Source organism: Mustela nivalis (genome assembly GCF_964662115.1).
Source record: "Mustela nivalis genome assembly, chromosome: 5".
In the NCBI taxonomy this organism is placed as follows: Eukaryota; Metazoa; Chordata; class Mammalia; order Carnivora; family Mustelidae; genus Mustela; species Mustela nivalis.
The window spans coordinates 45,778,632-45,791,370 of record NC_139024.1 but is presented as its reverse complement, the minus strand read 5'-3'; the positions used below and the strand labels follow the sequence as shown (position 1 = coordinate 45,791,370).

Below are 12,739 nucleotides of genomic sequence, written 5' to 3'. Positions count from 1 at the left end.
CTACAGGAAACAGAATACAGTAAATACAGCAAATACAGAAGACTTGAAACCTGGTAAGTAATCATCCAATGCTTATTTCATTACCTTTCTCTGAGGATAAGAAAGTAGTTCATTTATTACAGTATACAGCAAGTATGACAACACATGCATTAAATGAAGGTCATGCTGAAATTTTTGAATAGTTTTAAAATGTATGCCCTGTCACATGACTGTAGAGATTCAGCATTATCATTTAAAAAAAATTTTTTTTAAGATTTTATTTATTTATTTGACAGACAGAGATTACAAGTAGGCAGAGAGGCAGGCAGAGAGAAAGGAGGAAGCAGGCTCCCCGCTGAGCAGAGAGCCCAATGTGGGGCTCGATCCCAGGACTCTGAGATCATGACCTGAGCCGAAGGCAGAGGCTTTAATCCACTGAGCCACCCAGGCACCCACAGCATTATCATTTTAAAATATAACAAGATTTTAAGGGAAAAAGACAATCATAATTCTATTCATTCACTTTTTCTATGCTTTAATCAATCTTTGCATAGGTAATACATTTAAGTTAGAGCTACAAGACAACATGAAACAGACAAGAAATCAGCATTCTGGATCTTTTCAAAGTAACTATATTGAGGAAACTCTTCACTAAATGTTACTTTCAGAAATACTCCCACCCCTTCTATTCACATCTAAAACAATCTACGTAACCGTCAACCTTCAAAAAATCATTTTATACTATAGTTTTTCCTTGAATATCATCTTACACTTTTTAAAAGCTTTACTTCACAAAGTACTTCACAAAATCCTTCAAATAGTTCTACAAATAAATAGCAAATGTTATTGCACCTGAGCTTAAGGATTTTAAAATTGTTTCTGTTTGTTTAATATTAATTTCTGGCCTATAACTACTGATTGTAATTAGAATATCTCAATGCCTGATGCCAAGATAATTTCTGGTGTTGGGGAACTGGTTACAAAATTTCCTCCAAACTCAGAGTGAGCTCCTCATTATCTGAGCTAATCAAGGAAACACGAGGGCAGGTCACTCATGTGAGAATCCAGCTTGTCTGGGAACCACGCTCTCACTCCTAACTCTGGAATTCTCTGCCCTAAGAGGTCGGCTCCACAGGCAGCCCTTTCTCAAGGAGATTATCTGCTCCCTCAACTCAGCTCTTTCCACAGCTATGCTGAACTGAGAATACCAACCTAAGGACGGGGATCACTATCTGCAAGTGCCTGGCAGCAATAGCACAGGGGACAGGATTCAGTCAGCGGAAGAAGAAAGGTGCTTTCAGAAGGGATATCTGACTGAGGACCGAGGTGATAAGAATATGTAACAATGGAGCAAGAATATTAAAATCTAAGGCTGCACAAGGCATTGTAAACAACAGTGATCTTTCTTAAAAATGTTGGAGTTCAGTTGAGCTAAAAGAACTATTATAATCTAGGATTGGAATAAAAATACCTGAGAAGTTATTTTTCTCTAGGCAACAAAGTAAGTGCTGTTTCTGTTTTTAGCAAAAGTTCACCTATGCCTAAATTCATTTGTCTTTATATATTAAAAAAAAAAGGTAGATTTTTAATGAAACAGTCAACAAAAGAACTATGGATTTTAATGTTGAGTATATCAATTTATTACTATTTTGGTCTTTCCATTAGTTCCCAATATAAAAATGGTGTGTTTCTCAGTAGTAGGTACAATAGCTTTTAAAGAGAACTTGGGCAAAATAATTAAGAGAGAAACCATAAATAACAAGAAAGTAAATGAAGCAAGATTATCTAGTGTGATATTTACCCTAAAGTATTTTAATATCCTTCCATGAACTTTTATTGTTAAAGTAAAATTCTTAGTCTAATGAGTTATTACAAAAGATCCCAATCTTTAAAAATTATGAAAGACTTTAAGATCTCATTAACAGAATTAGAAATGTCAGTTATTATGCTACTGGTCAAGTTTGGTCTGTATTTTCTGGGCCTCTTTAGGCCAAGAATAACAATCAGGTAGAATCTGGTCATAATCAGTATTATACATCTGAGAGCGGACAAAGTCTTCCTTGTTTGGGGGTTCAGGATAAACTGTGGCTGTCTTTTCTTGGTAAGCATCTTTCACAATCTAGGAATAAAAAAAGAGTATTAATTACTTTAATGAACAGAGTTGATGGTGAGCACATGTCAGTTTTTATCTGTTTCAAAAAATTAATTCATGTCTATTTAAAAAAATTAAGTTAGATTATAATAAAAGCACACATACATAAAGAAGGTCTAAAATGAAAATGCAATTTTAAGTCATACAGCAGGAGGAAAATATGATATAAACAATGGAAAGCAAGCATAGAAGAGATGTATCAAATGTGATCAGAACAGATCTTCACAGATAACCCAGTGGTGAAAGACTCAACAAGACCTGAATGATAATTAACTTGAACTAAAGGTATTTATTCCTGCTTAGTTTGAACTCAATGTGCAGTTTCAGCAATCCCTATGCTGAACACAGCCGCCTACAAAATGTCCTTATTCATCCCTGCTCACCTAAGCAGCTGGACTCTGCGGTCAGTTTCAATGCTCCTCGCCAGGATCACAGTATCTTTCCCTGTCCTGCTGTCACACTCGCTATTCTAGTCCTGGGTCTGGACAACCCTTAGTGCTGGCTTTCTTCCTTCATGGCTGCACCATACCATGCCATACTTTTCCTAACCCTATCTGGGTCCACGGGGTCACACATTATGCCTTTATTCCTTTCTTTAACAAACAAAAACCCTTTCTCTCCTAGTTCCCACAAGGCAATTTCAAACCTTCCTCTGTCAAATCTACATTTGACTGTTACCACTGGAATGAGAACATTCCAGCTAATCTGAGAAAACAATCTCTATTTCCCCTTGGAACAACTCAAACTATGTCCTCTCTATCTTTTTTTTTTTTAATTTATTTTTTTTTAAAGATTTTATTTATTTATTTGACAGAGAGAAATCACAAGTAGGCAGAGAGGCAGGCAGAGAGAGAGAGAGGAGGAAGCAGGCTCCCTGCTGAGCAGAGAGCCCGATGAGGGACTCGATCCCAGGACCCTGAGATCATGACCTGAGCCGAAGGCAGCGGCTTAACCACTGAGCCACCCAGGCGCCCCTGTCCTCTGTATCTTTAATCCTTCATTCTTCCTTTCTTTGAAAAGAATGGATTCTCCTTTTTGTCAAAATTAATCACTCTATACATGTCTTTAATTCACCCCAGTTGTTAAAAAAAGAAAGAGTTATTTGGATAAGTCTGATTTTGAAGATTATTGGAATGATTAAGTATCTCTTCTCAATGCAAAATTATGCATTTGTGAAAAATTATGGTTACAAAGACTGTGCCATATTATGGAGAAATGTTTGTGAAAAACATGAAATAGATGTATACACCATGATTAGGATGACATTAGCAAAGAAAGTCATGCAAAAGAAAAAAGATTTGAGGTGAATACAAACGATAAAACAGCTTACGTTAGAAAAATAGAGAATTGGGTAGTTTCTTCTCTTTTTCCTAAAGTATCTATAGTGTGTTGTTATTACTTTTTAACAGCCTTTTTGAGGTATAATTCACTGACTACAAAATCCAAACATTTTAAGTGTACAATTAAATTATTTTTAAATGGGCAGAGTTGTGCAACTGTTACCACACCCAGCTTCTGAACATCTCCATTACCCCGGGGGCCTCTGGTGCTTTTTGCAATGGCTGCATTGAGTTTATGATGAAACCCATTGTTGCATTCCTGACACAGACTGTGTTCCCTCCTCTTTCTGCTCCCAGGACATACTGTATCAATGATCTCTCTCAGTGAAGTCTTCACTTTCTCCTTGTCAATGCAGCTTGGATTCTCCAGTTTTCCTCATTCTCCCCAGACTTAACTTCTGTGCTACTGAAATCACTTTTGTAAAAGGTTCTGGTAACTTCGTACGCACTAAAAGTTCACCCGGGTTTCTCACTACCACAGCTGTGTCTATCGTAATTTCCACTACCATCATGACACTGTGTCTTATCTAATTTCTGACACACTGCTTCTTTCTGAGTCTGTTAAAATCCTGACTTCTCATCACTGGCTTCTTGCCTCTGTCTTCTGGAGAGAGTGACAAACCACATTCTATTCTTGATTCTTGCTGTCTTGGTCGCCCCAACTACTCCTGGCCCTTCCCCCATAACCATATGGAAATACTGCCCACACCTTTATTATCTAGTGTCTCTTTAAGCTTCAGTCATTTTCATCAACTTGCTGGAACTGTAGGGATTATATACGAATGTGCTCTGAAACCTCAAGCCTGTGGTCCCCTGAGCCCATCTTCCTCCTTCCACTTGATTCTTTGTCCTGACTTCCCAGTTTCTGTCTCTGCACTCTGCAGAGACATTATTTTCCCATTATTCTAGGTTTAATATCTGAATCTTTCTAAACTCCCCCTGAGGCTCAGAAAAGGGTGCATTTGTACTTTCTCCTCCAATCAAAAGCTAATACCTTCTCATTTAAATCTTCAAATTGAACTTAAAAATGATAATGTGTTGTCCAGAACATTAACAATCCAAACTCCTTAAAAACTAGGAGATATAAATAGTAGAAAATAGGATACTCTTTTGTGGAATCATAATCAAGCAGATCATCTATAGGTTTTGGAAGCATTATGTGTTTTTGAAGCATGCTCCCTCCCTCAGTCAACGAGACAAATAATGCTATGGGAGTCCTAAATATGGTATTGCTTTGATAAATTTGTTAATGGTTTTGATTTTCAACCAAAAGCAATTTTGCTCCTGAGGTGACACCTGGCAATGTCTGGAGACATTTTTGGATGTCACAATGGGGCAGAGGCTGCTGGCATATAATGGGTAGAGGCCAGATGTGCTAAACATTCCATAACATCCAGGAAAACCCCCACAACAGAGTCATCCAGCCAATATGTGCATAGTGCTGAGGTTGAGAAACCCTAGTTTAATCATAAAACATACAAATATAAACATTACGGGCTGACCTCTGCCACCCAAAATTCATCTGTACTAATCCCCAGTACCCCGGAGTGTGATTCTCTTTGGAGACCGGGCCTTTGAAGAGGTAATTAAATTAAACTGAAGCTGGTTGGTGGGCCCGGACCCAAACTGAGTAGTGATCTTACAGGAAGGGTATGTCTCTCGTACCAAGAGAACCAGGGATGTTTATAACAAAGAAAAGGCTGCATGAGGACAGTGAGGAGGCAGTCATCTACAAGCCAAGGGGAGAGCCCTTTGAGAAAATCCAGCCTCCAGTCCCCCATCCTAGATTTCTAGCCTTCAAACTCTTGTTTGAGCCATCGGGTCTATGGCTTTTGATATGGCAACCCCAGTAGGCTAACACATTTATGCTGAAAAAAAAAAAAAGTCCATTTCTCACTCATCTCAATTAAAGAAAATTTCTCTGAGTTTAGGTTCTTCTTGGCTAATTGTTCCAACAGCTCATCTGTCAGCCCAACAGCTTTGTTTGCCCTCATTGTTCTGCGTCCCCTGCCCAACCCTGCCCTGCCCAGTATTATCAGTTGTGATCTTGAAGATGCCGACTACATCGACAAGACAGGGGACTCGGGGTCTAAATATTACTCTACCACATCTGCAGTATTTTGGACACTATCGCAAATGTAATAGGGAAAACACTAAGCAGAAAAAAAAGATGAAGTGGGGAAACCTAACTGAAATGAAACCCTACTAACTTATTAGGATTATGGAAGAGAAAAGGAATGATAGGGCAATTAATGATTCAGCCCAATTTGTCAATTCCTAGGGATGAATTGTAGTTACTACACTCTGCTGAAGCACTGTGTCTCATTTCTGACAAAATAAGCTGATACAAATGTAAATCTCAAGGTGTAAGGACCTATTCTGCCAGAGCCGCCCCACCCCCAGTTGAATAACCATTATATTGTTTATGCGGTAAAACTGTAAATGGACCCTGCCCTCCACCCCCCAGGGAACTTACTTAAAAGCAAGTCTGGGAAACCAGTCCCAAGTAACAAAGCCCAAATACAAGGGCAGGTCTGGTCAGGTGGAGATAACAGCCCACATGCAATGATGAGTAGGGCCAGTGACGATCAGCTTGATTCTTTTTTTTTTTTTTTAAGATTTTATTTATTTGACAGAGAGAGATCACAAGCAGGCAGAGAGGCAGGCAGAGAGAGAGGAGGAAGCAGGCTCCCTGCTGAGCAGAGAGCCCAATGTGGGGCTCGATCCCAGGACCCTGAGATCATGACCTGAGCCGAAGGCAGCGGCTTAACCCACTGAGCCACCCAGGCGCCCGATCGGCTTGATTCTTGATGCTTGCCACGAAATAAAGCTTTGCTTGACCTTCGCTTTGTATCAGTCTCACTCCTTTGACCACGGTCCCATTATTTGGGGACCCAACAAAGGAAGTACCTAAAAATGCATATTTAGCAATAGAAGGAAGGAAAAATAATGAGACCTGAACGAGAGTGGTTTTACCTTTGCTGCAATTTTCAGAGAAACATCTCTAATGGTGTTCAAAGGAGGATAAAGCCGGCCTTCTTCCAAGTGTTTATCCGATACTTCCTGGGCTATAACCTTTCGAAAAAAGAAAGACAAAACATGTTTTACTTAAGTGTAAGTAAATGAATAGTCACATGTAGTGAGGTATAGATGTGGGTCACATTAATGTGATCATCTAATTTCGTCTCTCCCTTTGTCAGGGGTAGAGCTGACTCCAGAGAGACTTGGGGATTGGTGGGATCACATCATTAGTAAAGACGGGAATGGACTCTGCATTGTCTCTTACTCCAGTTCCTTTTCTACTGTGCCATGAAGTGCTGGAAGCTTTTCCTTCTCATATAGTAGAGGAACGGGGGAGAGGGTCAAGGAAGGCAGAGCAGGATGACAGAAGGGAGGGAGAAGGACCCTAACAGTACAGGTGTAAGGGGGCCAAGGCTGATCATGCTGCTTCTCCTGGCTCACATATTCCTTTTAAGTTAACTAGTTAATTAATTTACTTTTAAATTCAATTAATTAACATATAATGTATTCTTGGTTTCAGAGGTAGACTTCAGTGATTCATCAGTCTTAAATAACATACCCAGTGCTCATGACATCACGTGTCCTCCTTAATGTCCATCATCCAGTGACCCCTCCCTCCACCTCCCTCCCCTCCAGCAGCCCTCAGTTTGTTGCCTATGATTAAGAGTCTCTTATGGTTTGTCTCGCTCTCCGATTTTGTCTTGTTCTATTTCTTCCTCTCTTCCTATACTCTGGCACAAGAGGTAGAGCAGGAGGCTGAGAAAGCCATGTTGGAGTCACACTCAAGGAGGATTTCGATTTACCCAGATTCTGAATTATCCAAATCACCCAACTGGCCTCAGCATTTGGTATCCCCAGACCCTTCCCTTTTTCTAAATCAAATGGCATATACTTAAACATTTGCTAAGAGAGTAGATCTTGCAGTAAGTGCTCTTATCTCCCTTTCTCAAGCTCTCTCTCTCTCTCACACCCACACCCACCACACAAAATAATAATAAAGAGAATAGGGAAGGGCTTTCAGTGGTGATGGATATATTATTTATGGCATACACTTTGGTGATCATTTCAAAGGTATAGATAATTTATCTCCAAACTTATCAAGTTGTAAATTAAATATGTATTGCTTTTTGTAAGTCAATTATACCTCAATAAAATATATTTTTTAATGAGACGGATTGACATTAGATGCCTCCTGATGTGATGCACTGAGAAGGATGCCATTATTAGGCATTTAGTACTCCTAACAAAACCGCATACCTTGAATTCAATCATGAGGAAACAATCAGATAAACCCAAAATGAGGAACATTGTAAAAAACAACTGGCCTGTATGTTCCAAAATGTCAGCACCGTAAAGGAAAGACTAAAAAATTCTTGCAGATTAAAGGATTAGTTTAGAGGCTATAAAGGCCTTTTTTTGTGGATAATTGGCAAAATTTGATTCTGGACTGTGCATTAGATAATAATATTACATCAGTGTTAAAGTTCCTAAATTGAAAGATGGTGCAGAGATCACATTAAAAAATGTCCTCAAATATCTAGGGATAAAGGGACATAATATTGTAAGTTGCTCTCAAATGGTTCAACAATAAATTTCTATATCCTAAGTTCTTTGCTAAAGCTTCTGGGGCACAGAGGTAGACTCAGCAACCTTGGAGTTCCTTCCAGCTCTAAATCTTTGATTAGGTATTTCAGTTGGCAAGTCTAAACCAGTGGGTCTATTATTTAATAGACCTGAGGATGCAGAGAGGAAGGAGAAAATCTTACTCATTTGAAACATTTTGAATAATCACACACTTATTTTTCTGTATCTCTTAATATGTTTTAGATTGTTTTAATCATGACATTATTTCTGCAATTGTTTATTCCATCAGCAAGTATGAAAGACATGAGTGAGCACAACACCAAAAGCAGTTCCTGCCTTTGAGACTTACAGTTGAGTGAAGGAGAAAGAAAATGTTGAGAAAGGAAAGCCTGGGCTAAAGGTGAAATGTGAGTGTTACGAAATCCAGAGGAACACTGGAGGGAGCTTGCGTATGGGACTGAAGGAGAACTAGAAGTTAGACCAACAGGGAAGGGGTGGGCCCTCCAGAAAGAAGATTCAGACCTAAGGCAGAGATAGATGAGCGGGACACAGTCAGCCCCGTGTGTCCGGATCAGGAGAGAGGGGGTCCATAAAGACAGTAAGGATTGGAGCACAGTCAATGCCAAATTAAGGAGTTCTGGTGAAATCCTATGAGTGACTGAGGACTTCTGAGCAAGGATATTTAGGCAGGGGTGTGGGGTGAAGGAAAGCGAGATGAAGTTACTAGTATAACTATTGTTTAATATAACATCACATATTATGCAAAATATTAAAAAGTATAATTATATTGACACAAGTTGATCATAAAGAATTTTATAATAAAGACACTGTTTAACTCATTTATTTCTTGTCTTTGAAACAGGATGTTGAGTAGAACTTTTCCTTTGCCCCAAATTTGGTGATCAGGGCCCCCAAATCTAGTGCAAAGAGGATGACGTATTTGACATTATAATGAAGCCACCAAATCAGTGGGGACTGTCACCTCCCTCAGAACCTAAGAGGGGATGGAATCATGCCACCCCCACAAACACAGCCAGCCCTTCCCAGATGCTGATATGGGGAGGATCAGGGACAGTCGCTTGAATCACGATTTGGCCTTGTGGGTAAAGCAGCGGCTTTTCTCCCCTTCTTGGCTGCATGCTGCCTCCTCTTGAAGGCTTGAGGTGCCTTCAAGGAGGCGGCACTGGCATTCTGTTCCCTACTCAGCCGGAGGAGCAGTTACAGACATGTGGATATAAGTAGAGGCAAAGAGAACGGGGAGGGGGCTTGCTGGGGAACAGCTTGTACCCCTGGAAGGCATGTGCTTCCACGGCTGAGTGACCACTGCAGAGGACAACCCAACAGGCTGGGAAAGCCGAGGGAGGGGAGGGAGGCTGAGCTGGAGCCCAATCTCTCGGGTTCATGCCCCAGAGTGTCCTTTAAACTCCTGTATACATGCCCTACAAGAAAGCGAGATGCTGGCCCCTGCCTCAAATGGCCTGATGGCCTAACAAAATGGAGAGTTAATAAAAGACATGTTTACCCTCTTCCACACCCCTCTTTCCTGTTTCCAATACGTTTGAGGGAATAGGCCTTGATGAGAAGGGGGAGAAGGTTTTTCAGAGCCTGGCCACACTCTTTCCCCCCAAGCCCCTCATGGTGCTGGGGTGGGGGGCCAGTAAAAGCGAAGAGGGCCCTCTGTCAGATGCTGCTGCAGGCTTCTTGTACTGGAGAGAGAGGACCCGATATCTGAACTGGATACAAATTCTGAACCGGACAGATGTTTAATCACTGTTCCTTGTTCACTGAGGTATCCCCGGCACCCAGAATAACGCCTAGCACATAGTGGTACTTAATTAATACTCGTTAAAAGTATGAGTGGATCGAAACAGAACTGAATGTGACTGAGATGCCATTAAGGGAAAGAAGAGAGAGACTTGATAAAGAATTATTCCAAACAATGAGTGGGACAAAATAAAACCATTTTATGTTGATTCCCTATAGAATATAGGCTGCTTACAAAATCTTGTTACTTCTTGTTTTTCTATAAAGGATTTTTAGCAGATTTAAATCAGTTGGCATTTCTTTGATGTTAAAGCAAAAACTTGCATGGGGATCCAGTATTGTTATTTAACCGGCAAGGGAAAAAAAAATGAGTAGCGCAATCTTGAAAGGATAGATTAGCACAGTGGTTGAAAGCTCAGGCTCTGATGGGAAGTAGGTCCATATACAAATTCTAGCAATTTGAATTGAATTCAGGCAAGTTAATTAACCTTTCTATGCCTAGTTTCTTCTTTGGTGATAGAAGACTAGTAACAATTCCTAATTCAGGGGGTTAAATGAAATCAGCACCAGTAAAGAATTTACCACATTGTCTGGGGAAGTAAGTGTTCAATCAAATTAGCTATTTCACTTAAAAAAAAAAAAAAAAACAGATGGCGACCAGCACGGCAGAATGGAAGTAAAATAGCTTTTTAGGGTCAGATCTAGCTCTACAACATACTGCTAGCTTATTAGCTTTTTGATTTGGAGGCAAGTTATATAACCAACCAACTGCAAATTATTTCTAGGAGATAATATGTATAATGCTCCTCTCACCATTGGCATATGCTGGTATCCAACATTGTTTCTTCTCAAGAATGTTACACAGTATCATTTTAAAGAGATTGAGGACAGTTAGAAGATGGCTGAGTCAAGAAAAATCAGTGAAGTCTTTGCTTTTCATGGCTGCCTGTCATACAGAGAGGGAGCCAAAAAAATGTGAAACAAGGTCAAGCAGCAACAGGTGACCATGGAAGCCTACTGTTAGGAACCAAACCAATAAAATGGAAGGGACTGACTTGGGGAAAAGGAGAGAGTTTACAAGAGTCTTAGTGTCACTATCACCTATTAGCTCATTCACTCAAAAATTATTTGGGGCTCTTGATATGCCATTAGTGTTCTCTAACTCACTGGGTGCACTTTCAAATGATTTCTCTTCGTTTCATTTTGGCAATGTTACAGCAGTTGGATTTTCAATTATCCAGAGACTGAAATGAATCCATTTCCTCCAGATGCTATTGTCTATGGGGGTCAATCTTTAGTGTCCTCTGGACACCAGGAAGGGAATGGGATGAGGCAAGTGCTGAGCAGATGGCTCAGGAGGAGTAATGTGAGGGTAGGTGACCGAGGCTTGCATCTCAGGTGTGGACAGGAGGTGCAAAGTCTGTTCCCAGGCTGCTATACAGACAATGCAGGGCCAGGAGGGCTAACCCAGGGGAGAACTAAGTGCTCTTATCAGAGGTCCAGAAGGCTGCCAGAGTACCAGGAAAGCCAGAAATCTCTTTGTGTAAAAAAATGCTCAGAAAATCTTCAGGATTGATACTGATCCATGCACTTTCTAGTTCCATAAAAGAACCAACTAATATTCCAGCAATAATCCCAAGCTAATAAATTTTGGATTGCCAAACAAAAAGATTCACCTAGATCTCCTACATGTAAACTTTGTTAACTACAAAATATAATCTAGACAAGGACTTCCCTCTTTGGGCCCTCTAGCAGTGAGCATCTGGGGTGTTGCATTTATTCTTCTTGCTAAGATATATAACTAGCTCTATTTAGCTCCATTCAGTAAGTATTTACTAAGTTTCTAGTATGTGCTTTAGCATTGTGTTAGGTGCTAATGGTGTTTTGAAAGAAGTATATGAAAGACTGTCTTTAAAGAAGATAATTTACAATGTAATTGTAAGGCAACACTTAACTGTTTAAAACATAAAGCTCTCAAGAGCATAATACAAGTAGAAATTAAACTCAGTATCAAAGTGTTTGATAAAGACAGCCATGGCTAAGGAAAAAGATCAAGATGAGCCACAGTGGTCACAGAAGGATTCAGGTGTGAGATGGAACCTAAGCAGAGAAGGATAGGCTTAGATAGGTGAAAAACAGTTCTCAGAGTTTTCCAGGCAGGGTAATAGAGCAGCTATACAGGTGTATGTATGCATGCTGTGTTTGAAGCTTTGGGATCAGTGAGAATGGAAGAATGTCAGGATTTTCTAAGCTTTAGTGTCTCCTTAGAAAAGGGTGTTACTAATAGCAATGCAAATATTGAAAGTGAGAGAGGGTGAGAAGGTTTTATGCATCTTGTGTTTAAGGAGCAGGTCATTTCTGTGAAAATATCCATCAGGTAACTGGAGACATGGGAAAAGATAAAACCAGAGATACATAGATTTGGCCACTTTTATTTTTATTTATTTTTTATTTTTATTTTTTTAAAGATTTTATTTACTTACTTGACAGAGAGAGATCACAAGCAGGCAGAGAGGCAGGCAGAGAGAGAGGAAGGGAAGCAGGCTCCGTGCTGAGCAGAGAGCCCGATGATGCGATGTGGGACTCGATCCCAGGACCCTGAGATCGTGACCTGAGCCGAAGGCAGAGGCTTAACCACTGAGCCACCAAGGCACAGGACTTGGCCACTTTTAGAATTAAGATAATGGAAACAAAAGAATGGTTGAGATCCCCGAAAGCATAATAAAAAGGAAAGAAAAAAGGACCAAAAAAAAAAAAAAAAGGATGCTAGAGAAAAGCTCTTAGTTAAAAGGACAGGAAAGAAGACAAACAATGAGGTGGTATGAAAATCAGGAATGTTGTGATGAAGCCTGAGAGAAAATCAGGGGAACAGCTAAAATGATTTCACCAGAGAGATCAC

The 12,739-nt window shown here is 40.1% G+C and overlaps 1 protein-coding gene across 1 annotated transcript in view; it reads right to left on the bottom strand.

The window, feature by feature from the left end:
* Positions 1-497: 497 nt before the first annotated feature.
* The window catches only part of ME1 (malic enzyme 1), a 181,133-nt gene continuing 168,891 nt past the window's right edge, over positions 498-12,739 (bottom strand). Inside the window, exons 13-14 of the mRNA XM_082731694.1 lie at positions 6,448-6,546; positions 498-2,098 (exon numbers count right to left, since the gene is read on the bottom strand). Coding sequence (XP_082587820.1) covers positions 1,928-2,098; positions 6,448-6,546 — 270 coding nt within the window. The 3' untranslated portion in view covers positions 498-1,927. The remainder of the gene's footprint in view (positions 2,099-6,447; positions 6,547-12,739) is intronic.